General features: G+C 40.8%; 2 protein-coding genes and 2 long non-coding RNA genes across 4 annotated transcripts in view; 2 read left to right on the forward strand and 2 right to left on the reverse strand.

Annotated features, from left to right (window-relative positions):
- Nucleotides 1-26,536, forward strand: part of LOC134671797 (uncharacterized) — a 498,925-nt gene that overhangs the window by 472,263 nt on the left and 126 nt on the right. The gene's annotated exons all lie outside the window — the stretch shown is intronic.
- LOC134671786 (sodium/potassium/calcium exchanger Nckx30C) overlaps nt 1-26,536 on the reverse strand; it is a 137,062-nt gene that overhangs the window by 55,391 nt on the left and 55,135 nt on the right. The window lies entirely within an intron of this gene.
- LOC134671794 (uncharacterized) lies at nt 11,080-13,290 on the reverse strand. The gene is made up of 2 exons (XR_010099272.1): nt 12,505-13,290; nt 11,080-12,102 (listed from the first exon to the last, which is right to left on the reverse strand). It is a non-coding gene; the product is annotated as an uncharacterized LOC134671794 (long non-coding RNA).
- LOC134671770 (uncharacterized) lies at nt 23,589-25,399 on the forward strand. The gene is made up of 2 exons (XM_063529601.1): nt 23,589-23,717; nt 23,915-25,399. The coding sequence occupies exons 1-2, from the start codon at nt 23,708-23,710 to the stop codon at nt 25,132-25,134; spliced, it is 1,230 nt and encodes a 409-aa protein (XP_063385671.1). The 5' UTR covers nt 23,589-23,707; the 3' UTR covers nt 25,135-25,399.

A 26,536-nucleotide genomic window follows, 5' to 3' on the forward strand; every position in this document is an offset into this window, starting at 1 on the left:
TTGACGATATAAATATTAGTAATTTTATAACCTAAAACTGCTTAGGATAGAAAATTAAACGATTAAAAACTATTTTCGTTTTAAAAACTTGTTATTTAAATGTACAGCGAACTAAATAATTTAAATAAATTTTCGGTTACTGATGAAGTTAAAGTGACGTCACAAAGTTTGTGTCTCCCCCCTCCCCCATGTCACAATATGTCACATTTTCTTGACCCCTCCCTCCCCCTAAACGTGTGACGTAATTAATGGATGACCCCATACGAAGTGTCGGACGCCTCGACCCAGACCCGGACTGTTCTAACGTGAGTCATCCTTTACGTTGGTAGTTTGATAGGCCGACATTGAGAATCTGGTCGAAATCTACTTTCGGCTCGATTCGGGAAATGAATTAGAGATTCACTAGATATGAAACAGTAAAGATATGTGACGTTCCACGGCAAAAGGTACCATATGGTGGTTGACGCTTACGTCGCATAGCGCCGCATTAATATTAGATCAACGTTAATAATATCGTAAGCGCCAACCGCCATAAGAGTACCTTTATCCGTGGGGCGTCACATAGATATGATTTAGTTACGATATAGTAAAGATTTACTATATCGTAACTAGTTAATCTCTAATTCATTTCCCGAATCGCGCCGTTTACCACCGAACATCGCAAGAAATAATATAAAACCGGGCAAGTGCGAGTCGGACTCGCGCACGAAGGGTTCCGTACCATAATGCAAAAAAAAAGCAAAAAAAAAAACGGTCACCCATCCAAGTACTGACCACTCCCGACGTTGCTTAACTTTGGTCAAAAATCACGTTTGTTGTATGGGAGCCCCATTTAAATCTTTATTTTATTCTGTTTTTAGTATTTGTTGTTATAGCGGCAACAGAAATACATCCTCTGTGAAAATTTCAACTGTCTAGCTATCACGGTTCGTGAGATACAGCCCGGTGACAGACGGACGGACGGACGGACAGCGAAGTCTTAGTAATAGGGTCCCGTTTTACCCTTTGGGTACGGAACCCTAAAAACCCTACTGTCCGGAGAGCGCTCAAGAGATCCTCAAGTCTTTGATGTAGAGTGATCGATGTCACCTTGACATTGAGAATCTAGAATATTAAAATCTTCTATGCAACTGGACAAGGGTAAACCGTTCTATAAGTCTGTATCTTTAGGTGTTTAAAATAAAAAAAACGGGCAAGTGCGAGTCGGACTCGCGCACGAAGGATTCCGTACCATAATGCAAAAAAAAAAACAAAAAAAAAGCAAAAAAAAACGGTCACCCATCCAAGTACTGACCACTCCCGACGTTGCTTAACTTCGGTCAAAAATCACGTTTGTTGTATGGGAGCCCCACTTAAATCTTTATTTTATTCTGTTTTTAGTATTTGTTGTTATAGCGGCAACAGAAATACATCATCTGTGAAAATTTCAACTGTCTAGCTATCACGGTTCATGAGATACAGTCTGGTGACAGACGGACGGACGGACGGACGGACAGCAGAGTCTTAGTAATAGGGTCCCGTTTTACCCTTTGGGTACGGAACCCTAAAAAAGTAAACAAACAATTTGTATATTTTCTGGTAGTTATAACATTTATTGATTAACCAACCAAATACAAAACCACCTGGATCTATCACTGAACGACCTGACTTTAACCTACATGATTTGATCATGTAATGTTTTCAACTACCCTAAACTGGGTTAAGGAGCCATTTGAGGGTAGATTTTGTTTACTTTTATTTAAATACGTAAAGATACAGAATGTGTGACTAATTCTTTAAAAGATAATAAGAAAATCCTGCTGGAATAAGATTTCAGGGGCCCACTGATTAACAGTCCGCCGGACGGTATCGGCCTGTCAGTTAAAACAAAATGTTGACAGTTCCGAACAACTGACAGGCCGATACCGTCCGGCGGACTGTCGATCAGTGGGCCCCTTAAGGCCCCTTAAGGCCCCTTAAGGGGACTGTTAATCAGTGGGCCCCTTAAGGCCTCTTAAGGGGACTGTTAATTAGTGGGCCCCTTTAAATTCAAAGAAAGCAATCACAGTATATTATGAATTTCCAGAGCGCTTGCGCGAATTTAACAAACTTATCGCCCTAACAGGAACACAAGCCGATGCGTCCGTAACTCTCAATTATCTGAGACCCGCAAAATCCGGCAAAAACTCTGCGACGACCATAAATATACTCAAACAGCGTCGAACAAAGAGATTCAGTGTTATTAATGCGGATTTTTCAATGCTTCTAGACGAATGTTTAATATAGGTGTAGAGTGAGACCAAGAGAAGTCTGCAGCGATTTTGATAGCCCACGCAGTACAAGTGTTATTTATACGTCATCATTTCATAGAAGTTTGACGTTTAAAATAAGTCGCAGATTTAAATTTTCTGCTAACTCTTACTCTACTATGCAAGCTATACATATACATATTACATTAGTATGATAACAAAGTTCGACTGTAAATTCAACGCATAAAACTATCCAACAAAAATAATTGTTAATTTTATTATTTTTCCACACACACTCTAAAATAAACTCCAGAATAGAATCCTTCTAAAGGTGACAGTCCATTTCCAACGACAGCTGCACTACTGTTCATTTTACTATGGAAATTGACAATGACAGCTACGCGTTCAGTACGGGTAGTGCAGCTGCGGTTAGAAATGGAATGTTACCATAAACGTTTACAGCAGTTAAAAACAAGTACGATAAAAGAAACAAGCATGGCCACTTAATCATAAAAAAGTGCTAACCCTACAATCACTAGGGTTGACACTCTCAGTAAAACTTGGATACTTCGCGTCACTCCTTGAAAAACGACCGTAGGCTCTTCACTGCAAAGAGGCGGTTCGAGCCCCTCCGCCGGAGCAAATTGGATTGTACTACACTGTGAATAACGTTCAATTTGCATCGAGGCATTCCCTTAGGAAAATAAGCAGGGATTTGGCTTCGGAATTGGGTCAGGGGGGCGATCCTCGGACCGTTGACATTGCGATGTCGATGGAAATGGGAATCACACGCGGACTTGTTTTATGCGGATTGTTTGAGTAAGTGAAAATTTTAACGGATTTTTATGGGATACTTTATTTTTAAAACTGTGGTGATTCATACTCGTCATCATCATCATCTCAGCCATAAGACGTCCACTGCTGAACATACTCATAGGCCTCCCCCTTGGACCTCCATACGTGCCGGTTGGAAGCGACATATTGCCTGACCGACCTATTGTGACCTGTGATTCATACTAATATTGAGCTAATTTTATGGTTCTCTCACACATACACACTCACGTATTTTTAGTCAGGTGCGTGAGATATTTTGAAAATGGAGACATTTTCAAGCACTAGCAATATATATATGAGCAGCAGCTATCATGATATTCATGATAGCAGCGCGCGCACGCGGTGGTTTTATTTCTAACATTATGTTATTTGGAATACTATACTCATGGACTTAGAGAAACGCAAAAAAAAGTTTAAAAATTATTAATTTTAAAATAACTTTATATGCTGTAATCCTAATTAAACCTTTTTTGCGTTACTCTAAATTTGTCTATGAGTAGGTATGCATTAAACATGTTGAAAAATACCCTTTTAAGCACTAAACATATCTATCATAGTCAAAACTTGAGTTAGGTACTCTAAAAGTCTTGAACATTTAATGGTTTTATAAAGACTCGTGTAATTTATAGAGATATTCTAAAAAAATTGCATGAATTAAGACACGCTTTTTCATTAGGTACATACCTACAACTACATACAGTACCTGCCTACAATAATGATTTTGTAATTTTAATATTTTAAAAGGGTATTTCAAGAGTAACAATTATCATTACTTTTATTGAAAGTAGGTATGTACCTACCTTTAAAATTGATATTCGAGTCTTTATTAACTCTATAATTGAGTAATTTTGAGACCACATAGACGCCGAAGTGCAACGGTTAGAGAATAATCCCCCATTTTCAAAAGCGCAAGCTACTAGGTCAAGTTAATTGAAGATGGCGGCATTCTATTTACTGCCGAGTATGCAGTGAGTATGCAGGCGAGCTTGGGCACTGTCTAAAAAACTCGGTTTACAGTTGTATGGCATATAGGCAAAAGAATGTTAGGGATGAATGTTGATGGACGGAGAGCGGATGGTAGACCCAAAAACCATTGGATGGATTGTGTGAAAGATGATATGAGAAAGAAAGGAGTAAGTGCTGATGCTGAAGTGACGAAAGACAGAGGAGAATGTAAGAGAAATACATGTTGGGCCGACCCCACATAACGTGGGATAAGGGCAGGGGAATGAATATTAAAATTAAATATTGTCTTCAGTTACCGATAGCAAATGAAATAAAACTGTTTAGGTTTAGACAGATTATATCAGCCAGGCCTCTAGCTATTATCCATACCAAATTATAATTCCTTTTTACCCGACTACGGCAACGCAAAAGGAGGGTTATGATTTTGACCGGTATGTATGTGGGTATGTATGTATGTATGTATGTATGTATGTATGTTCATCTATTCCCTCATAACTTCTAAAGTACTTATTATAATTTAACAAACGATATGTCATTCGAATCGTCTTAATCGCCCGCTGGTTATAGGCTATATGGCGTCACAAAAAAATGAACACGACCTCTAGAGGTCATAAAGTCATGAACCAAAAAAAATAAAGTATGTAATGTTATACATCATTTTAAAGAGCTCAATTAGCACATTTCAAATATATAAATATTGTTAGCTTTTGCACCCGGCTTTGCTTGCATGCGCTATATAAAAAAAAAAATATTTATCGGTTAGGTAATTCGAACTATGAACCTACAAGCGCTCTGGAATCTATCCGCGTGTTACGCGACTACGGAGACACAAGAAGGTTTTTGCAAAAGAAATTTGTTTGGCCGCTATACATGTTTTATAATGTCCTGCAACATTTTATAACGTGAATAGGTATAGAAGTCCTGATCAGCCAAAATGTATGAAACAGTAAATTTTTTTACAAGACACGTACCGTACGCGGTCCGAAGACGGGCGCCTTCAGCGCCCTTGTACTAAAAGTGTCGGGCGTAGCCCGACGTACCTACGCGTTCCAAAGCCGGGCGCCGTCGGCGCCCTCATACTATAAGAGTCGGGCGGAGCCCGACGTACGCGTTCCAAAGCCGGGCGCCTTCGGCGCCCTCATACTAAAAGAGTCGGGCGTAGCCCGACTTACGCGTTCCAAAGCCGGGCGCCGAAGGCGCCCTCATACTATAAGTGTCGGGCGTAGCCCGACGTACGCGTTCTAATGCCGGGCGCCTTCGGTGCCCTCATACTAAAAGAGTCGGGCGGAGCCCGACGTACGCGTTCCAAAGCCAGGCGCCTTCGACGTCCTCATACTAAAACTGTCGGGCTACGTACGCGTTCCAAAGTCGAAGGCGCCCTCATACTAAAAGAGTCGGGCGGAGCCCGACGTACGCGTTCCAAAGTCGAAGGCGCCCTCATACTAAAAGAGTCGGGCGTAGCCCGACGTACGCCTTCCAAAGCCGGGCTCCTTCGGCGCCCTCATACTAAAAGAGTCGGGCGGAGCCCGACGTACGCGTTCCAAAGCCAGGCGCCTTCGACGTCCTCATATTAAAAGTGTCGGGCTACGTACGCGTTCCAAAGTCGAAGGCGCCCTCATACTAAAAGAGTCGGGCGTAGCCCGACGTACGCCTTCCAAAGCCGGGCTCCTTCGGCGCCCTCATAGTAAAAGTGTCGGGCGTAGCCCGACGTACGCGTTCCAATGACGGGCGCCTTCGGCGCCCTCATACTAAAAGAGTCGGGCGTAGCCCGACGTACGCGTTCCAAAGCCGCCGAAGGCGCCCTCATACTAAAAGTGTCGGACGTAGCTCGACGTACGCGTTCCAATGCCGGGCGCCTTCGGCGCCCTCATACTAAAAGAGTCGGGCGGAGCCCGACGTACGCGTTCCAAAGCCGGGCGCCTTAGGCGCCCTCATACTAAAAGAGTCGGGCATAGCCCGACGTATGCGTTCCAAAGCCGAAGGCGCCCTCATACTAAAAGTGTCGGGCGTAGCCCGACGTACGCGTTCCAAAGCTGCGGCGCCCTCATACTAAATGTGTCGGGCGTAGCTCGACGTACGCATTCCAAAGCCGGGCGCCATCGGCGCCCTCATACTAAAAGAGTCGGGCGTAGCCCGACGTACGCGTTCCAAAGCCGGGCGCCTTCGGCGCCCTCATACTAAAAGTGTCGGGCGTAGCCCGACGTACGCGTTCCAATGACGGGCGCCTTCGGCGCCCTCATACTAAAAGAGTCGGGCGTAGCCCGACGTATGCGTTCCAAAGCCGGGCGCCTTCGACGTCCTCATACTAAAAGTGTCGGGCGTAGCCCGACGTACGCGTTCAAAAGTCGGGCGCTTTCGGCGCCCTCATACTAAAAGTGTCGGGCGTAGCCCGACGTACGCGTACCAAAGCCGGGCGCCTTCGGCGCCCTCATACTACAAGACTCGGGCGGAGCCAGACGTACGCGTTCCAAAGCCGGGCGCCTTCGGCGCCCTCATACTAAAAGAGTCGGGCGCAGCCCGACGTACGCGTTCCAAAGTCGAAAGCGCCCTCATACTAAAAGAGTCGGGCGTAGCCCGACGTATGCGTTCCAAAGCCGGGCGCCTTCGACGTCCTCATACTAAAAGTGTCGGGCGTAGCCCGACGTACGCGTTCAAAAGTCGGGCGCTTTCGGCGCCCTCATACTAAAAGTGTCGGGCGTAGCCCGACGTACGCGTACCAAAGCCGGGCGCCTTCGGCGCCCTCATACTACAAGACTCGGGCGGAGCCAGACGTACGCGTTCCAAAGCCGGGCGCCTTCGGCGCCCTCATACTAAAAGAGTCGGGCGCAGCCCGACGTACGCGTTCCAAAGTCGAAGGCGCCCTCATACTAAAAGTGTCGGGCGTAGCCCGACGTACGCGTACCAAAGCCGGGCGCATTCGGCTCCCTCATACTAAAAGAGTCGGGCGTAGCCCGAAGTACGCGTTCCTAAGCCGGGCGCCTTCGGCGCCCTCATACTACTTCGTGCATTTCTGTACTGAGGACGCCATCGCAAAAATAATATAAAGTGACTTCAAAAAGTTAGTAACGAAATCATGACCCCAAAATTAATTAAATAAAAAATAAGTTCAAAAACTAAAACCCGACTACTGCAAATCGCGCTCTAAAAAGTATGAAACAAGATAGAATTCTTATCTGAAATTATCAAGCAGGAAATATTATAAATGTTACCATTTTTTTATATAAAAAATACAACGTAATATAATTTACTAAATTTTTTATATATTTACAGAGGTTCAGAGGATAGCCGTGGTCGTATGCCATATTATTTTTAAGTTTATAATCGTGGCATACGACCACGGCGATCCTCTGAATCTCTATAAATATATAAAAAATTTAGTAAATTGTATTACGTTGTATTTTTTATATAAAAAAATGGTAACATTTATAATATTTCCTGCTTGATAATTTCAGATAAGAATTCTATCTTGTTTCATACTTTTTAGAGCGCGATTTGCAGTAGTCGGGTTTTAGTTTTTGAACTTTTACGGATGAAGAGATAACAGACAGACAGTGTTACTTTCGCATTTATAATATTAGGATTGTGTTTACTTAATTGCAAAAGTTTGACTTGATATTCGACGGACTAGACATGAAGAAATGGACATTCGTATACACTAAAATCCCTATTAATCTCTACTAATATTATAAATGAGAAAGTATTTCTATTTGTATGTTACCCCTTCACTTTACAACACACAAATTAGATGAAATTTGGTATGTAGATAGTTTGAGGCCCGAGTTTATCAACAATATCATCATAGTATATCGTAGGATACGCTGACGAAGTCGCGGGCACAAGTAGGTATCATAATATATAAACACACCCACTTCCGCAAGTTTAGTCAATCCTTTCTTATAAGTATTAAACCACAAACTTTATTACGGCTATGAATAAGTAAATTGATCTATAGCAAGCTATTAACCATCGAATATTCAGAAGTAAAGTTTTGGACCAAGTGAGCTCCTTGGGGGACTCCAAACGGATCTGGAGCCGAATGCAGTTTAACTTTGGGTCGGATAATTTACATTTAATCCGTTACGTGGTTTCCATTACTGTAGTTATGTCAATTTGCTTCTAACAAACGATATTAAACTTGTTTTGACTTGTTGTGTCTAAAAATAGGTAGTTTAAATACCTAAATAAGTAAAATAGCCTAAAACAGATGTAAAGAGGAGCCTATATCTAATCTGCAACAAACTGTTATAGAGTTTGGCGGAGGTTGTACCTATTATGTAAAAATATACTGTTTCCGTGAATAAATGTTTTTTTTTTATTTGATTAGGCTTCAGTATCCCTAGAGTACATTTCATTTGATAGCGTGGCAAGCATTCACGTTTGCGTCTATTTTTGTATGGGATTTTGCGCAGCGATTTTGCCGATTCCGCGACTATAGAGAAGGCCCTAAATGAGCCTTATTTGTGACATAAGTAATAACAACAAATAACACCAATACCAAGTACACAACAACAAACCAAGACCAGCCAACAAACAAGACCAAGTGCGGGTAGTTCGGAAAACTCGCGCGGCTAAAAGATGTAGATGTCAACTTTAGCCAGTCTTCTCCGAGACCACGGGGACAACGCCGTCCTCGAACCGTCGGATGTAAATCTTAAAGATTAAATACGCGATTAAAAGGGCTCTTTTAGACGATGCGAGAACTCGCATGCGAGTTTTATTACATTGCGGGTTATGATCGGTCAGTTGAATTGGACGCACGGACGTAACCAACAGTCCGCAATGTAACTATAATCGCATGCGGTTTTCGCGCGCCGTTTATATCAGCCTTAAGTCCCGTTGTGCAATTTAATAATAAGTTATTACGAGTATCTCTATATAACGTTACTTTGATCTTTGACATCCCACGGGTAAAGGTACCTTATGGTGGTAGGCGCTTAAGCTATTACGAGTATTAACGCCGCTGCAATACTAATGCGGTGCTATGCGACGTAAGCGCCAGCCGCCATGGTACCTTTTCCCGTTGAACGGCACAAATATTACTGGACTGGCCCGCGCTCGCGTACAAATCAGAATCGCCAGTGATTAATTACCCCAAAAGTTAATTTATTCTTTTGAGCGGCAACGGGGCTAATGTGCTACAACATTTACTGCGATTGGCTTTAAAGATTACTTTGTGGATTACTAGTATGTAGTTTGTTTAATTAGTGTCGGGCGATTTTTTTTTCAATAACGCTTTAGAAACCGACTTTGCTACAGACTGGGAGACAAGCTTTATAGTTAAGTTTTGTAACGTAGTACATTTTTCTAAATTCAAAATAAGTATTTTGGGTCGATTGAAAATTAAAAGAAAAATACCTCTTCTTATTTCAACGTTTTTAACGGTGTCCAAAACAAACCTCATTGATTGCATTTCTATGCATAATCTGTTGCATTCAGATGCACCTCTCGATGCTTATCTGTTGTCGGGGTTGTCATATGACTAAAAATAATTAAAACTTGAGATATTTATGTTGTCACTCCAGGAAAACTTTGTATGAAGTAGGTAGGATTTATAAGATAAAAAACAATTTTGATTTAAAACAAAACATAGAAATTACAGACTTACAAAGTGGCTCTGGAATGAAACAATATTAGATTAAATGGTAAAATATATTTCTTAGGCTCAGGAGTAATATTGTCTAAATAATTCAGACAGAATTTCCGTGGGATTTGTGTCTTCAAGGGACTGCCACCCTATTACCTTTTGTTAGGGCTCTCAGGGACTCCATATTGGAGATCATTCGAGAATGATATGCACATTTGATTCGGGACCCCCTCTGGGGTCACTCGCTCGCAAGAGCCCAATTTGTGGGAAGACCACACTTTCGGCATGGTGGTCTGAAAGATGGAAACGGCTTGAGTCCTTCGGAAGCTCCACTGAAGAGACTCCTGCTCGAGGGAAGGGAGCGCTCCGCTAGAAGGCTTAGCAGCTACCAGTGCGGAGCCGGGATTTATTTACTCATTCATTTATTCATTAATTTATTTCATTCGTTGAGTAATTTATCTCAAAAGCTTCAAAATCCTAGAAGTCAATTTAATTTTGGAGACCTCCTGGAGCGAGGAATTTAAGCACGCCATCTGCCTCTGCCACGTCATTTTGGTACCACGTGCGCGGCCCCTGAGCTCTACGTCACCGCTCAGCATCAAGCTTCACCGGGGAAAGCAGCCTGTCATCCCGCTGCATCTGAGGAACGTTTAAATTCTGAGGTCGGTCCTTTCCATGATTTAATTTAGTAGGGCATCAGCGCCAGCTGCAAAGTTTAGAGTAAATTTAGAATTTTGAGCAACCACTAAAGTAAGATAAATACATTTGAAAATCCTGGTACATAGTATTTAGTATTAAAATAAATTAGTTCTTAAATAAGTAGAATTCTGTGTGAAGCTTTATTCTGGACCTGTTAAGCGGCCCAGCTTTCCACTGAGCTAAGTTCTAAAATTAGGTGTCGTCAAATCAAGTTAAAGGTTCACACAGATTCGCAGGTTAGGATTAAATCACAAACTTACCACTGGCAAGATCTTAGGTTTAATAAAGTTTCTATAATATAATTTGTGTTCGCTTTTTCATCTCCCAAAGTAGGTTCCTATAGCAAGCAATTTTAGACACCACATTTTTACTAAGTATTTAATTTCATTTTTTTTTTGTGCTAACGTGCTATAGCTTTCTTTGAACAAGCCGGAGCTTTGCAATTTATTTAACCCCTTTAAAATAGCACGTTTCACTGGCGCCCTGGGTATAAACTTGCTAAAGGAATCTTGTGAAATTTCATGTACCAGGAAAGTTGTGAAATATTTACTGTGTTACTCACCTTTTGTTTAGTCTTGGTTGCTCTTTATTCATTAAATAGTCTTTAGATATAGTAATTTGAAGATTTGATTGCAATCTTGCTGGTTTGCTGCAATTTATTTGATGTTTTTTTGGAAGAGAAAGTGACAAGCAATTTTTTGATTTTTGAGGTTATTGCCAACCGTAAAAAATAACGTGGTTTTGTACTTTGCACCAAGTACATGCTAGGAAATTTCACTCATTTTAGATATTAAGATTTAATTTCAACATTTGTTTTGAATTTGTGTCGTTTTTAAGCGTAAAATTGAAATTTAAAAAGGTTTTTGTGCATTCTTTTGTAGTACGGACTTATTACAAAGATATTCGAATTTGAGGAATAACAATTAATTTATAGTACTTGCTTACATTTCCCTTAAATTTCTTTAGTGTCAGCTCATTGTTACATATTTAAAGTAAAAAGCATTGAATTTTGTTGGAAATATTACTTTCTTGGCAGTTTGTGGTATTGTTTGGAACCAATTTCATAGTAGCTTTCACTTTGCAAATTTAAAAAGAAAGTTGACGTTTGAAAGTGTACACCTGTCAGTTAGAAAGTATTTTCGGTAGAAAAAATACTTTACTCATTAAGGATTATTTGTAGATTAAGGTTGGTTTTAAGAAAATAGTACACTATTTAATATTATTTAATCTTATTAGAAAACAACATAGTGATACAGTCATACATACAATACATATTGTTAATACCAGAATTTTCAATACAGTAGTTTATACACTAGTTAAAAATGGAGCGCAGCATTCAATTTCACAGTCTTTTGAAGGATGAGTTGATTTATGAGGTTCAAATTCGGTCGGAAACTCCTGCAACCACGGTTGACGCTTTGAGAAAGCAACTTAGGTCTCTTATTTTAGAAGCGCCTAGCGAGGACATAGTGGAGACTGAACTGTCAGCGGAGTCAGAGCTAGGCATTGTCTCGGAGAAAGTGATCGATTTGGCTTCTATTGTTGACAAATATTGTGAGACAAAGGAGAGGTATTCTTTAAGTCGCGCTAAAGCCCTCGGCTACCATATTTATCACCGTCTGGCTAGGGTTCAGCCGGAACGCAACCAGACATTGCTAGAACTGAAGACTAGTTTGCAATCCAAGCTTGAGAGTTTATTGGCAAAGATTGAGGGTCCAGGTTCAAGTCCAGCAGCACCCAGCGGCAGCGCAGAGGTTTCAAATCCAAATCCTTTGGTCTCCGGCAATAATTCTGAAATGTTAACAAGCGGTATTAGGGAAATGCAGGTTCAGTGCTCTAGTGATTTGAATATTTCAAAATGGCAGGTTAAATTTAATGGTTTGACAGACCCGCGCTCATTTTTGGAGCGTGTGGAGGAACTAAAAGAAGCAAATGGGGTTTCAGATGCCAAACTATTTAGGGCGGCACCACATTTATTTGTAGACTCGGCACTGTTGTGGTTTAGAGGTATCAAGGGTTCGGTTTCAAGTTGGCAGGATTTAAAGTCACTTTTGTTGGATGAGTTTGTCCCCGGTGACTATGATTTTAGGCTGAGACAGGAAATTCAAGCTAGAACGCAGGGGGAAAACGAACCCATCCACTTATATTTTGCGGTAATGTCAGGAATGTTTGCTAGATTAAAATCAGACTTACCGGAGGAGGCGAAACTGGACATCTTGTTGCACAACATTCGCCCACATTTTACTCAGCAGTTGGCATTGGTAGATATTAAGTCGGTCGCCGAACTGAAGGCTTATTGTCGCAAGGTTGAGTTTTCACAGCAAAGGGCGAAATTATTTGTAGAACCGCCCAAGGTCAGCGAGCATACACTTTGTCGTGATCATGTTTATAAAGGCTCCAGTGCCAAGCAACCTCAGGTGAATGCCATCGCTGCTAAACAAAGCTCAAGCTTCGCGACCAAGTCGGATAGTTCCTTTTCACAGCGAAAACAGCAACCAAGGTTTTCGGACGCGAAGTTTTCGAAACCACATCGTGGAGTTTGTTACAAATGTGGTAAACCGGATCATAATTTTAAATTGTGTAAAGAAAAGCCTAAATTAAATTCGTATAGCTGTTTTGGCTGTGGGAAAGCAAATACAATACGATCGAAATGTGAGATCTGTCAAAAGGGTAACGTTACAAAACCAATGCAACAACAGTCAAAAAACGCCTAAGGTTGAATCGTAGCAAGTGTCAATCGAATCGATTAAAGTTTAAATCGATTGAACAAAATAAAAATGCTAGTTCGATTGCTACGATTCTGTTTGCTCCAAATAAAGACGATATTAGACCATATTTAAAATTTAAAGCAAATGATTTTGAGATTTATGGATTGGCCGATAGCGGTTCAGCATTGTCAGTTTTAGGGAACAATGCCCATTTAGATTTTGTCAAATTTGGTTTTACATTTCAGGAAGCGTACTCTAGTTCGTGTAGGGTCGCAAATGGAGTAAATTGCGAGTCGATTGGGTACATTTTTGTCCCGGTTACGTTTGAAAATACTACCAAAGTGATAAAGTTTGTAGTAATACCCTCGATCGTGAATTACGTTATTTTAGGGTATGATTTTTGGAAAGCTTTTGATTTATTGCCTGAATGTTTAAAAAATGCGAAACACATGACTCCACCTGAAAATTATTTTAGTTGTAACGGTTTAAGTGCAGAACAAGTACACACGATTCGGTCTTACGAGCATTTAACTGCGGCCGAGAGGGAACTCGCGGACACCGTCGTAGGGAAATTTAAAAACATTTCGTTCGAGGAGAAGGGGCTTGGCAGAACCAGCTTGACGGAGCATGTTATCGATACTGGTAATGCCACGCCCATCAAAACGAAACAGTACCCGTTATCGCCGGAAAAACGCGCTGCTTTAGCCTCCGAGTTGGACCGTATGTTAAAATTGGACGTAGTTACACCCTGTGAGAGTCCGTGGAATAACCCGGCTCTTTTAGTTAAAAAACCTAACGGTGATTGGCGATTTTGTTTAGATTGCAGGAAATTAAATGCGGTCACAAAGGGAGATTCGTATTCCATTCCGTATATACCCCAGATTTTGGATAGTTTGAAGGAAGCGAAATACCTGACCTCGATCGATTTAAGTTCCTCATTCTGGCAGATCCCGTTAGCTGAAACATCACAGGAAAAGACAAGTTTTTGCGTGCCCGGTCGTGGAATGTTTAAGTTCAAGGTCATGCCTTTTGGTCTCTGCGGCGCATCTGCGCGTCAGCAGAGGCTGATGGACAGCCTTATTGATCACAATTTGACAGGTGACATCGAAACCGGTTTAGCTTTTTGTTACATCGATGACATCGTTATTTGCTCATCAGATTTTCAGACGCACTTGCTTTTGCTAAATCGTGTGTTGGCGAAGTTGGAAAAGGCGAATTTAACTATTAATTTCGAGAAATCTAAGTTTTTCAGGCAGTCCATAAAATACCTCGGTTACGTCGTGGACGAGTTCGGGTTGCGTACTGATCCTGACAAGGTTTCTGCCGTTCTAAACTTCCCCACACCCACGAATGCGCGTGACGTAAGGGCATTCTTAGGAACGTGTTCCTGGTATCGACGGTTTATCCGAAATTTCGCATCGATAGCCGCTCCTTTGAATAAACTTACGTCACAGGGCAAGAAGGCGCCACCTTTCGAGTGGTCTGCGGAAGCAGAGGAAGCATTTAAGATTTTGAAGAACGCTCTAGTGACGGCACCCATTTTGGCGGTACCGGATTTTAAAAAGGAATTTTCAGTACATTGTGATGCGTCTTCATACGGAATCGGTGGAATGCTTTCCCAGACCATCCAGGGGGTTGAGCATCCGATCGCATACGTTAGCCGCGCCCTGAACAAAAGTGAGCGAAACTACAGCGCCACTGAAAGGGAGGCTCTTGCGGTCATATTTTCAGTGGAGAAATTTCAGGCATATTTAGGCTCACGTAAGTTTAAAGTGATCACGGATCACGCGTCACTCAAATGGTTCATGAATCTTGAAAACCCGTCAGGGAGGTTAGCTCGTTGGGGTTGCAGACTGTCTCAATTCGACTTTGAGATTGAGCACAGAAAGGGATCACTTAACGTTGTGCCTGACGCACTGTCAAGACTCATGCAAGTAGATGCAATAAACGTGACAAATGATGACGTTGAGCCAGATGAATGGTATGATAAGATCTTCAATGGTTGTAGATCTTTTCCCGCAAATTTTCCAAATTTTTGTTTAAAAGACGGGAAACTTTTTAGACTTTCAAAGTCAAAGTATAATTTGTTGCGAGAGTTCGATTGGAAGGAAGTGGTGAAGAAGTGTGATCGTAAGAGAGTTTTGCAGCAAAATCATTGCGAAGCAACTGCTGCGCATTTAGGTGTTTTTAAAACTCATCGCCGGTTGGCGTTGACTTACTTTTGGCCCGGTATGTATAAGGATGTAGTCGAGTTCGTAAAAGCGTGCGATGTTTGTGCAGCGTACAAGCACTCGCAGAAACCGACTGCAGGCCTCATGGGACAGCCAAAGGTATGTCGACGACCATGGTTGGTAGTTAGTATAGATCTCGTCGGTCCACTGCCGCGCTCTCGCGCAGGTTATACATTTTTATTTGTTGTTACATGTTGCTTTTCGAAACACACACTGCTATTTCCACTTCGCCGCGCTACTAGCGCTTTGGTGGCGAAGCATTTTGAAAACCATGTCATTTTGGAACATGGCGTGCCTGAAACCGTGATTGCAGACAATGGAACGCAATTCACGGGATCAGAGTTTAAGCAGTTATTGAAACGCTACAACGTACCTAACATTTTTTATGGCCCGCGCTATACTCCGCAGGTAAATTTAGTCGAGCGTTATAATAAGGTAGTGATGACCGCCGTAGCGTCTTACGTAAAGGACAATCACCGTACATGGGACGAAAAGCTGCACCAAATCAGGTTTGCGATAAACAGTGCAGTAAGTGAAACCACAGGGTATTCTCCTTTCTTTTTAGTGCACGCTAGGGAACCCGTCATTAACGGCTCATTTTATAAAGATACTGATAAACAGTACGACGTGGGTATGCCTAGAGAGGAGTATGCAGGCGAATTTGGTTGTATGAGAGACATTTTTGAGCAGGTTAGGGTACGTATGCTGCAAGCACATGAAACAAATGCCAAATATTATAATTTGAGACGCCGAGAGGCGAAGTTTTCAGTAGGGGATATTGTTCACAAGCGTACTTATACACAAAGTGACGCCTCTAAGTTTGTTATGTCAAAACTCGCACCTAAGTATGAACCGTGCAGAGTTAAAAAGGTTTTATCTCCTTTAGTTTATGAGCTTGAAAGGCTGGATGGTCACCCAATTGGGTCGTGGCATATTAAAGATTTTAAGTAGTAAGTTAAGAGGTGGAAGTTATCTCTGGACGCAAGACCCCGAGTCTCTTTAGGCTTGTCGTCTTGCCACCAGAGTTGACAACCACTATCACCTACCTCTCATAACATCAAAAACGGTTGAGATCGTTAGTAGTGTTAAATATTCGGGAAATATTTAATTCACGAATTTTGTTCGGAACGTGGCGAACAGTAAAACTGTTACGTTATTATTTTTGCATGGGCGATGAATGTTTGAATCTGTTAGTGCGTGATGTATGTTAGGCGCGATCGAAGCTGTGCTCAGTCTCAGAGCGATTTGGACTATAGGACTTAGTATGGTTTTAGAGTTTGGAAAAGTTATCCTTGGACGCACGATCCCTCGTCTTGTACCAGTCGTCGTGCCGCCAAGGACGACAAACCACTCACCTGCTAAGTACCTCTCAACCCCAACATCGGAGCTATCTTTAATATGACCAAATGGTAACGCATTGTTGCGCTTTGTCCGGTACTTACCATACCCGACAAATATCGAAATAGTACTTTATTTTGTTTTTTAACTTAGCGTTTTTTTTTTTAAATCACGTGTCGGTAGGCGTTAGACCTAACGATTTTTTTGGTAGTACTATTTCGCATGTTGCCGTACATCGTTTTTTATTTAGGTATACCGTATTTTTTGGGGGTGTTGTGCAACATGATTTGGGACGTTTCGTTTCCTCCGACAAGTCAGTCGGGGACAAATCTTTTAGGTAGAGATTAAAACTCAATTTAGCAACTTTGATGGTTTGAAACTTAGATTTTGTTGGATTGTTTTCCGGTTTGGATTTATGGTTGTTGGAGTCGGGTGATGGTTTATTGCCCAGACTTCATCATTTTGCCCGGACAAGGAGAGTTTATATTGATGAATGCTGAACATCGGTCCTGGCGGTTGGAATTGGCTTTCTCAGTACAACAAGTTTTTCCGCGTTGTGCTGAGAAGGTCAACGGTTTGTTCACTGGATTGTAAGGCATAACGGAGGTTTTTTTCTATGTGTTGCGCAGATGGCCGCATAGTTTTTTTTCACCTTCCGTATGTTAACGTGGGTTCGAGATTTTATATTTGGTAGTTGGTTTTTAGATTCGGGTGATCCATGTTTGGAGAAACGATAGATTTGTTTCAAGATATATAGAGTAGAGTCCTTAGACTCCTGTGGGACAAAATCTCGAAGCCGCGTTAGATTTTTGTTCAATTTGATTAGCTTGTTTATTAGGTTAGTTTTCTTGCCTTTGGGTGTGTTGTTGGTCTGGTCCAATAAACTTATTTGTAGGATCCGAGTCGCTGAGGACAGCGAGCGGTTCACCTACGTTGAACCTTAAAATCGGGGAGGGGGGTATTGTAACGTAGTACATTTTTCTAAATTCAAAATAAGTATTTTGGGTCGATTGAAAATTAAAAGAAAAATACCTCTTCTTATTTCAACGTTTTTAACGGTGTCCAAAACAAACCTCATTGATTGCATTTCTATGCATAATCTGTTGCATTCAGATGCACCTCTCGATGCTTATCTGTTGTCGGGGTTGTCATATGACTAAAAATAATTAAAACTTGAGATATTTATGTTGTCACTCCAGGAAAACTTTGTATGAAGTAGGTAGGATTTATAAGATAAAAAACAATTTTGATTTAAAACAAAACATAGAAATTACAGACTTACAAAGTGGCTCTGGAATGAAACAATATTAGATTAAATGGTAAAATATATTTCTTAGGCTCAGGAGTAATATTGTCTAAATAATTCAGACAGAATTTCCGTGGGATTTGTGTCTTCAAGGGACTGCCACCCTATTACCTTTTGTTAGGGCTCTCAGGGACTCCATATTGGAGATCATTCGAGAATGATATGCACATTTGATTCGGGACCCCCTCTGGGGACACTCGCTCGCAAGAGCCCAATTTGTGGGAAGACCACACTTTCGGCATGGTGGTCTGAAAGATGGAAACGGCTTGAGTCCTTCGGAAGCTCCACTGAAGAGACTCCTGCTCGAGGGAAGGGAGCGCTCCGCTAGAAGGCTTAGCAGCTACCAGTGCGGAGCCGGGATTTATTTACTCATTCATTTATTCATTAATTTATTTCATTCGTTGAGTAATTTATCTCAAAAGCTTCAAAATCCTAGAAGTCAATTTAATTTTGGAGACCTCCTGGAGCGAGGAATTTAAGCACGCCATCTGCCTCTGCCACGTCATTTTGGTACCACGTGCGCGGCCCCTGAGCTCTACGTCACCGCTCAGCATCAAGCTTCACCGGGGAAAGCAGCCTGTCATCCCGCTGCATCTGAGGAACGTTTAAATTCTGAGGTCGGTCCTTTCCATGATTTAATTTAGTAGGGCATCAGCGCCAGCTGCAAAGTTTAGAGTAAATTTAGAATTTTGAGCAACCACTAAAGTAAGATAAATACATTTGAAAATCCTGGTACATAGTATTTAGTATTAAAATAAATTAGTTCTTAAATAAGTAGAATTCTGTGTGAAGCTTTATTCTGGACCTGTTAAGCGGCCCAGCTTTCCACTGAGCTAAGTTCTAAAATTAGGTGTCGTCAAATCAAGTTAAAGGTTCACACAGATTCGCAGGTTAGGATTAAATCACAAACTTACCACTGGCAAGATCTTAGGTTTAATAAAGTTTCTATAATATAATTTGTGTTCGCTTTTTCATCTCCCAAAGTAGGTTCCTATAGCAAGCAATTTTAGACACCACATTTTTACTAAGTATTTAATTTCATTTTTTTTTTGTGCTAACGTGCTATAGCTTTCTTTGAACAAGCCGGAGCTTTGCAATTTATTTAACCCCTTTAAAATAGCACGTTTCAGTTTTGATTGGCGTTTTCTAGAAAGGGATGTTATATAGGCTAGGTCCCCAGGTCAGATTGATGCTAGTTGTGCACTGTCACTGACATACATACCTACAACGGAGGACGAAACCAACATCCGAACTCTAAACGCCTTACACTGCAGTGCTGCGCTCCATAAGGTTTTGGTGTCCAAGCTTCTAAGTAGACATACAAAGCTACGGATCTACAAGACCGTAATCCGCCCCATTCTGATGTATGGGTGTGAGGCTTGGAAACTAACACTTAAGGAGGAAAACAGCCTTTTAGTCACAGAACGTACGGTGTTAAGGAAGATTCTGGGACCCGTTAAAAGAGACGATGGCAGTTGGACGATCCGAAAGAATGCCGAGATAGAACATCTGATAGCCGAGCCGAACATAATAGGTGAGACCAAAGCGCATCGTCTCCGCTGGCTTGGCCATCTCGAAAGGATGGGTGAAGATCGGGCAGCCAAAAGGGCCTACTTGGGTCGACCAAATGGAAGCCGTCCTGTTGGTCGTCCTAAATACCGTTGGGCAGATAGAGTGGAGGCAGATCTCCGTGAGCTCGGCGTCGGCGAAAGCTGGCGGGATACCGCTCTGGACCGATCAAAGTGGCGTGCTCTTGTGTTGGAGGCCAAGACTCATTTTGGGTCACCGCGCCAACCAAGTAAGTAAGTAAGTAACTGTACCACATCATAAAAGTAAGTAGGTAAGAGATGTTTGTGTAAATGCCAACACCGCACAAGAACACAGTAGGGTTGTCACAGACTTTTACACAACTGCCCAAAAAACTGCACATTTCAAATAAGACACACTAACACTGTAAGTAGTACCGAGCCACTAATTAACAATAGCGATGTATGCAGCTCGGGTGCGTGAACCACACATTCGCCCCTCGCACCCCGCACGGTTGCCCTGTCTAGATGGCTCGTCGAATGACTGTATTGTTTTATAAACTGTGACTCCACAAAACGGATTTTTTAACGTAAAAGGCCGTTATCTTATTCACCAAGTTTCGGCCAGGAAGCGCGCCAACCCAGAGATTCTTCCGTTAGTCAGCTATCAGCAAGGCCCCTTATCTCTACCCCCACAAACTTCAACCTTAACACCAATACCACAAGGTTACAACTCAAACGGCACCATCGACTTGATTGACAGCACACGCGAATTCCAACCTTGAGTATACAGCGGAAAGTTCAATTCAGAACAACTGAGCACCTTAATAATGTAAGGTACACGCAAATTTCGTCCTTGAGAGACATCACATCTGAAAACGGAAAGAATGCAATCAAATTTCAACTTTAACATTAACGGTGTAAGATGCAATTTGAAACTAGCAAATGTAATTTTAAATGCTGTACGTGCATTTCTATTTGCTGTAAAGAATTGTTGGCGCAATCTAGATTCAACTTTAAAAACATAGAAGGAAGGTTGTTTCTAGTTGAATTGTATTTTTGTAAAGATGCTATACTGCAGAGAACTTAAGTTTTACATGCGGTTTCATGAATAAAATCTTGCTTGGCTCGGAGCTCAAAGTGTCTCTTATTTATTATTGAAAGACAGATAGTAGTTTTCTTTTATAATGCACCTAATGTAATGTAGGTAGGTACATATATGTATTGTAAATAAAACGGCTACAGAATAGAATATCTACTTGCACTGATTTATTTAACCTTTAAGGTGGTTCGCCTAGGTTACTCAAAACTTAACTCTCGCTAGATGGCACCACTTTTGCAAAATTTCAGATTTTATTTTTTTGTGAAATGGTCTTGGTATTTGTATACTTAAAAGTATGTTTCGCGCACTCTTTAAGTAAATATTGAACTATTAAAATAAACATTGAATACTTCATTGTGCAAAAACCACCTTTTTAATTCGACGGAGTGTTGCTGTCACGCTTTTTCCTACTATTACTCACACATGCAAACAGTGTTTCCGTCATCCTTGTAGTAGACAATTTCACACAACGTAAGTATGTTGCAATAGCGTAACGGTATGTTCGTGGAAATACGTGCAAGAGGATTGGGGTTCAAGACTGGTGCGAGTAGGTAATTTCTTTTTGTTTCTCCTTTGTGTTATCTTACCTTTAAACGAGCAATTATTAGATATATAATTATTTATTTATATATTTGGATGGTATCAGAAACGGCTCTAACGATTTCGATGAAATTTGCTATAAGGGGTTTGATCTCTTAGCTAGGTCTATGAGAAAACGCGCATTTTTGAGTTTTTATGTTTTGTAAGCTTTGGTCGGTCTCCCAGATATTCAATCTCCGCTTGGCAACTAATCCCAGAATTGGCATGCGCACTAGTTTTTACGAAATCGACTGCCCTGACCTACCAACCCAGAGAGTAAACTTATTTGGATTAGTCCGGTTTCCTCACATTGTTTTCTTTCACCGAAAAATATCGGTGTATAAATAGGTAGGTATCAAATGCTATTTCGTACAAAAGTTCGAAAAATCATTGGTACGAGCCGGGGTTAGAACCCGCGACCTCCGAATTGCTTTCCGCTAGGCCAGCAGCGCTTCCCCCACATACTCAGTGTTATCAGGTTTTTTAAAAATCAAAAACGATTACTTATGAAAGCAGAAGAATATAAATGATCGTATTAGATTTATAATTGTTACATATTTGCCGTAACTTATTTTTAAAATGTGTTTTTCAATTAAAAGACACGTCAAGATTCCATTATTTTTAACCACAGGAAATTTTATACACTTCTTTTTAGGGCTCCGTACCCAAAGGGTAAAACGGGACCCTATTACTAAGACTTCGCTGTCCGTCCGTCCGTCCGTCTGTCACCAGGCTGTATCTCACGAACCGTGATAGCGTAGCGTTCACAGATAACGTATTTCTGTTGCCGCTATAACAACAAATACTAAAAACAGAATAAAATAAAGATTTAAGTGGGGCTCCCATACAACAAACGTGATTTTTGACCAAAGTTAAGCAACGTCGGGCGGGGTCAGTACTTGGATGGGTGACCGCTTTCTTTTTGCATTTTTTCCGTTTTTTTTTTTGCTTTATGGTACGGAACCCTTCGTGCGCGAGTCCGACTCGCACTTGCCCGTTTTTTTTTTGCTTTTTTTTGTTTTTTTTTTGCATTATGGCACGGAACGGAACCCTTCGTGCGCGAGTCCGACTCGCACTTGCCCGGTTTTTATTGCAGTGAGGATGTCCTGATTGTAAAAATCAGAGAGATTAGGTAGAGTATAATTTCTAATTATCTTTGTAAAAATAAAAGAATACGTTTAGCCCATACTTAATAATCGATTTATGATAATAAGAAAAATTAAATAAAAAAAAAACAATACGAAATTTAGGTGTAACAAAAATACAAAAAGTTATGTTCCAGCATACAATTACTGGGGATCGAACCGGGAATCTTCCGTTTGCAAGCAAAAAAGCGACTGCTTGCATAACACGCCATGATAGTTCTTAGCTAAGCTGACGAACTTCTCGCTTAGGTCAATTAACTACCTGTCAAATATCAGTGTCAATAAAATTGCACTAAACATGACGGCACTCCAAATTCGAGCCGTGGTCAGCCCGGCAACGTCGGAAATGGTATGGCAACGTCGCAAATGTATCTGTACACGACATTTGTGACACACACATACGTAAAATTGATGAAAAGTTAACTATGATTTTTGCATGATTTCTGTATGAAACATTGTTTTCCTGTTAATTTCGCGCAAACGAATATTCGAAAGAAGATAAATGCGGAAATATTTGTGTACTAATAGTGTGTAGTTACTTAATGAGCTTTGATTGAATTTTGTATGAAAAGCGAACCACCTTAAAGAAAGACACACCTGTGAAATGTCGGTCAAATTGTGTTTTTTGACGTGTGTGAAATTTGTATAAGTATAGGGTATAGGGAGCACGGTCCCTAGTGACATTCCATTTCCAACTGCAGCTGCAATACTGTTCATTTTACTATGGAAATTAACAATGACAGCGACGCGTTTCCATAGTAAAATGAACAGTATTGCAGCTGCAGTTGGAAATGGAATGTCACTTTTAGAGGGTCTGCCATCTTGTGGCCTGAGTCGGAAACATATATGCACATGTAGATTGCCAAAGCAAGTGCAAGTCCTTGTGCATATTAGGTTCTGCCATCTTGTGGGCTATATCGGAATCATAAAGACACATTCACGCCTCGCGCCAAAAATCTGACGGCTCCTATGCTGCCCCCTATAGTTCATGCACGGAGCCTATAGGTCGGTACGAAACTATACCCCTCGGAGTAATTAACAATGGAGCCGCCATTAACAGGCGTTCCCCTCTGTCGAAAATAGGCGGCCAATGGTCAACCACATGTCAACCATATGTATGGACTGACGTTTATCTGACATGACGTACCTATACATTTGATGTGCCCCTCCCCCGCAAAAAACGGCAGACTATTTTGTACCGAAAATTTTAGACATGGCGTCTCCATTGGTTATATCCTCCAAGCTATACCCTATACTTTTTTTTATACAAACTTTTTAATATGATAACCTCAAATGACACTTTGGCTCTCAGTCTTGTTGCCACAACGACTGTCAATGTCAATTGGAAATAAACACTAATTGACAATTTCTAAAACTACTTATATTATTTTATTAGTTGTACTTGATTTAGTAGTAATTTTGTAACGTTGTTATACAAATAAAGTAAAAGAAACTTCATACATGGCACAAGGTAATTAAATGTTAAGGCTCGCCATAGAATAAATTGTAATGTTTTCTACTTCACCTATTTTACGATATTACACTGATAGGAATGATAATAACTATAAATTCATCGCATCTTTAACCGACTTCCAAACATGAGGTTATGGAGGTTTTCTTTTTACTAAGGGTTAATTAAAAATAATTCATACTTTATTTATTTCACAGATTTTCCAGCAAAGGAGATTAACGGTATAAATTTAGAAAATTACTATCCTAGTAAACGGTCTTGTAACTCAGTGTCTTACATTCATAAGAAATTCTTCAACAACTCTAAGGAAACTGTTCCTGGTGTTAATCAAAATACTGTCAAAACTGAGCTAAAAATTATAGATCGCATGAAGAAAACAAGACCTAAAACATCTACACAAAATAAAGCAAACAAAACTGATAAGGATATCGATGAAACCAGTGTATGTAACGACGAAGTTATAGGACAGACTATAAGATTCGCAAAAAATATAGTCCCTATAGTCATTCCTCCGAGCGCCAACGATAGGTCTCCTGTTTACTATACTATAAAGACCTCAAGAAAATCACGGCTCAGGAATAATAAGCCAAGAGATAATCCTGTCAGCCAAGATCCAAGGACGTACAGAAAGCAACAAGAAAAGAAAGTTATAGAAACGTTTCGTAAAGAAAATTTTAAAAGTCAGACAGAGAGTTTCAGTCATGAATCTTTTAGCAGATCGTCTGTAGAAAATATAGTCATCAGCCAATCTCTTAATAGTACTGTTTCTGAATTAACTGAAAGAAAAACAAGAAAAACGCGTCATAATGATAAAAGATTGGATAGATCTCACGTCGCCGCATCCGAGTCTTTGGAGGCTTTAGCTACTGAACTATTACAAACATCCGGTGAAGCCAAGATAAAAATTCATCTCATGGATGACACGGCTAAAGACCTTTTCTATGAATCAATCCGCAAGCCAGTCATAGAAGCGATCAGAGAATCAGTAGCAGAAATAATGCATTCCAAGGAAGAAGAAACTAAAACTGTGCATAGATATGTGCAATATCACAGTCAGAAATTAGATAATATTTTAGATAAACTAGCATGCATTGAAAAAAGATTAGATGGTGCTGAAGAGAAAGTTAAAATACGTAAAGAGACATGTAAAATGTCCGCTCTTGAAGAAATAGGCGAGGATATGGCAGAGGAGAATGAGGATTCTGAAGATGAAATGAGTGTTGTTTACAACGCTGAAGAAAAGAGAGGCAGGTGCGCTAGTGGTATAGTTAGACTAAATCCTTTACACAAAATAGATGAAGCAAGCCCTTGCAGCGGCGATGGAGAAGTAATAAATCAGAAGGCAATAGCTCCTACAATTTCATCGCGTCCCGACAAAATTTCCACTAGGTACTGCTGGACAGATTCCGCCAACTAATAAAGTTGGTTGATATTAAAAAAGTTTGTTTTTGTGTGAAATAACGAGTATAGTTGATGTCGACATTCATCTGGGGCATGCGGAGCGCACGGGTTTCAAGGGTTGTGAACAGTTTGAAGAAGTACTTGCTTTTATTCGTATAATGTTTCTAATTTGCATAGCAGTTGCGATATAAGTTATACAGATATAGCGACTTTGCCTCCTCAGCTAGCAGCTCTTATCAGATTTGGTCAAATTAAATATTAGTCCTTACTCATTAAATTTTAACTTCGGAACTTGTCATAAGCATATTGTCACAAAAGAGATAGGTACAGAAATCAATCTACATACAAAGCGCGCTCGAGCAACGCACACATAGACACTGCTCACGGACACGATATCTCGGACCAGTTGGGACCATTGCGAGCGCGAGTGCCATCCGCTTGAGACACGCGTATGTGAACTTTTTTGTGCAATAATGGAGAAACAAAACAAAAAGTTATTATAACTGTACAGTGGACGGCACAGTGGACGGTTGTTTAAATTCAACATTAACAGGTGAATTGTCGTTTTTTAAGCTACCAGTGGTTTCAGAGAGAATGCGTATGCGAATATATTACATTGTACATGAGAATGCGAATTAATTACACTTTAAACTATAATAATCGTACATTTCGCCAATCTCGAAATCATCGCAAGATATTTTCTGTGGCAAATTTGTAATATAACAATGACATTAAAATGAAAATACCTATTTGAGTTATTAATGTTATTATTAATTTATATTTCCATTCTTCCTGTTTCATCCTCAACAATAAATCAAACAACTAGATACGAGATACGATACGATGGATACGAGTGCCACTACGACAATAGTTTTTTGTGCATAAGTCATAGTTCGCAACAATCGCAACCCTAGAGCGACCGCCGAGCGTAGGTATGAAAAGTAAAGTACATACATGTGATTGACTTCTGTACTTATCTGTTTTGTGATATTGTGGTCAAACAAGTTACTTTCTGTCGCTTTCTCTTATCTAGTTGCTTGGCTCAGGAATTAGGGGCTGATTTTTAGGGTTCCGTACCCAAAGGGTAAAACGGGACCCTATTACTAAGACTTCGCTGTCCGTCCGTCCGTCCGTCCGTCCGTCTGTCACCAGGCTGTATCTCACGAACCGTGATAGCTAGACAGTTGAAATTTTCACAGATGATGTATTTCTGTTGCCGCTATAACAATAAATACTAAAAACAGAATAAAATAAAGATTTAAATGGGGCTCCCATACAACAAACGTGATTTTTGACCAAAGTTAAGCAACGTCGGGAGTGGTCAGTACTTGGATGGGTGACCGTTTTTTTTTTGCTTTCTTTTTGTTTTTTTTTGCATTATGGTACGGAACCCTTCGTGCGCGAGTCCGACTCGCACT

This window comes from Cydia fagiglandana, chromosome 16 (assembly GCF_963556715.1).
Source record: "Cydia fagiglandana chromosome 16, ilCydFagi1.1, whole genome shotgun sequence".
Classification (NCBI taxonomy): domain Eukaryota; kingdom Metazoa; phylum Arthropoda; class Insecta; order Lepidoptera; family Tortricidae; genus Cydia; species Cydia fagiglandana.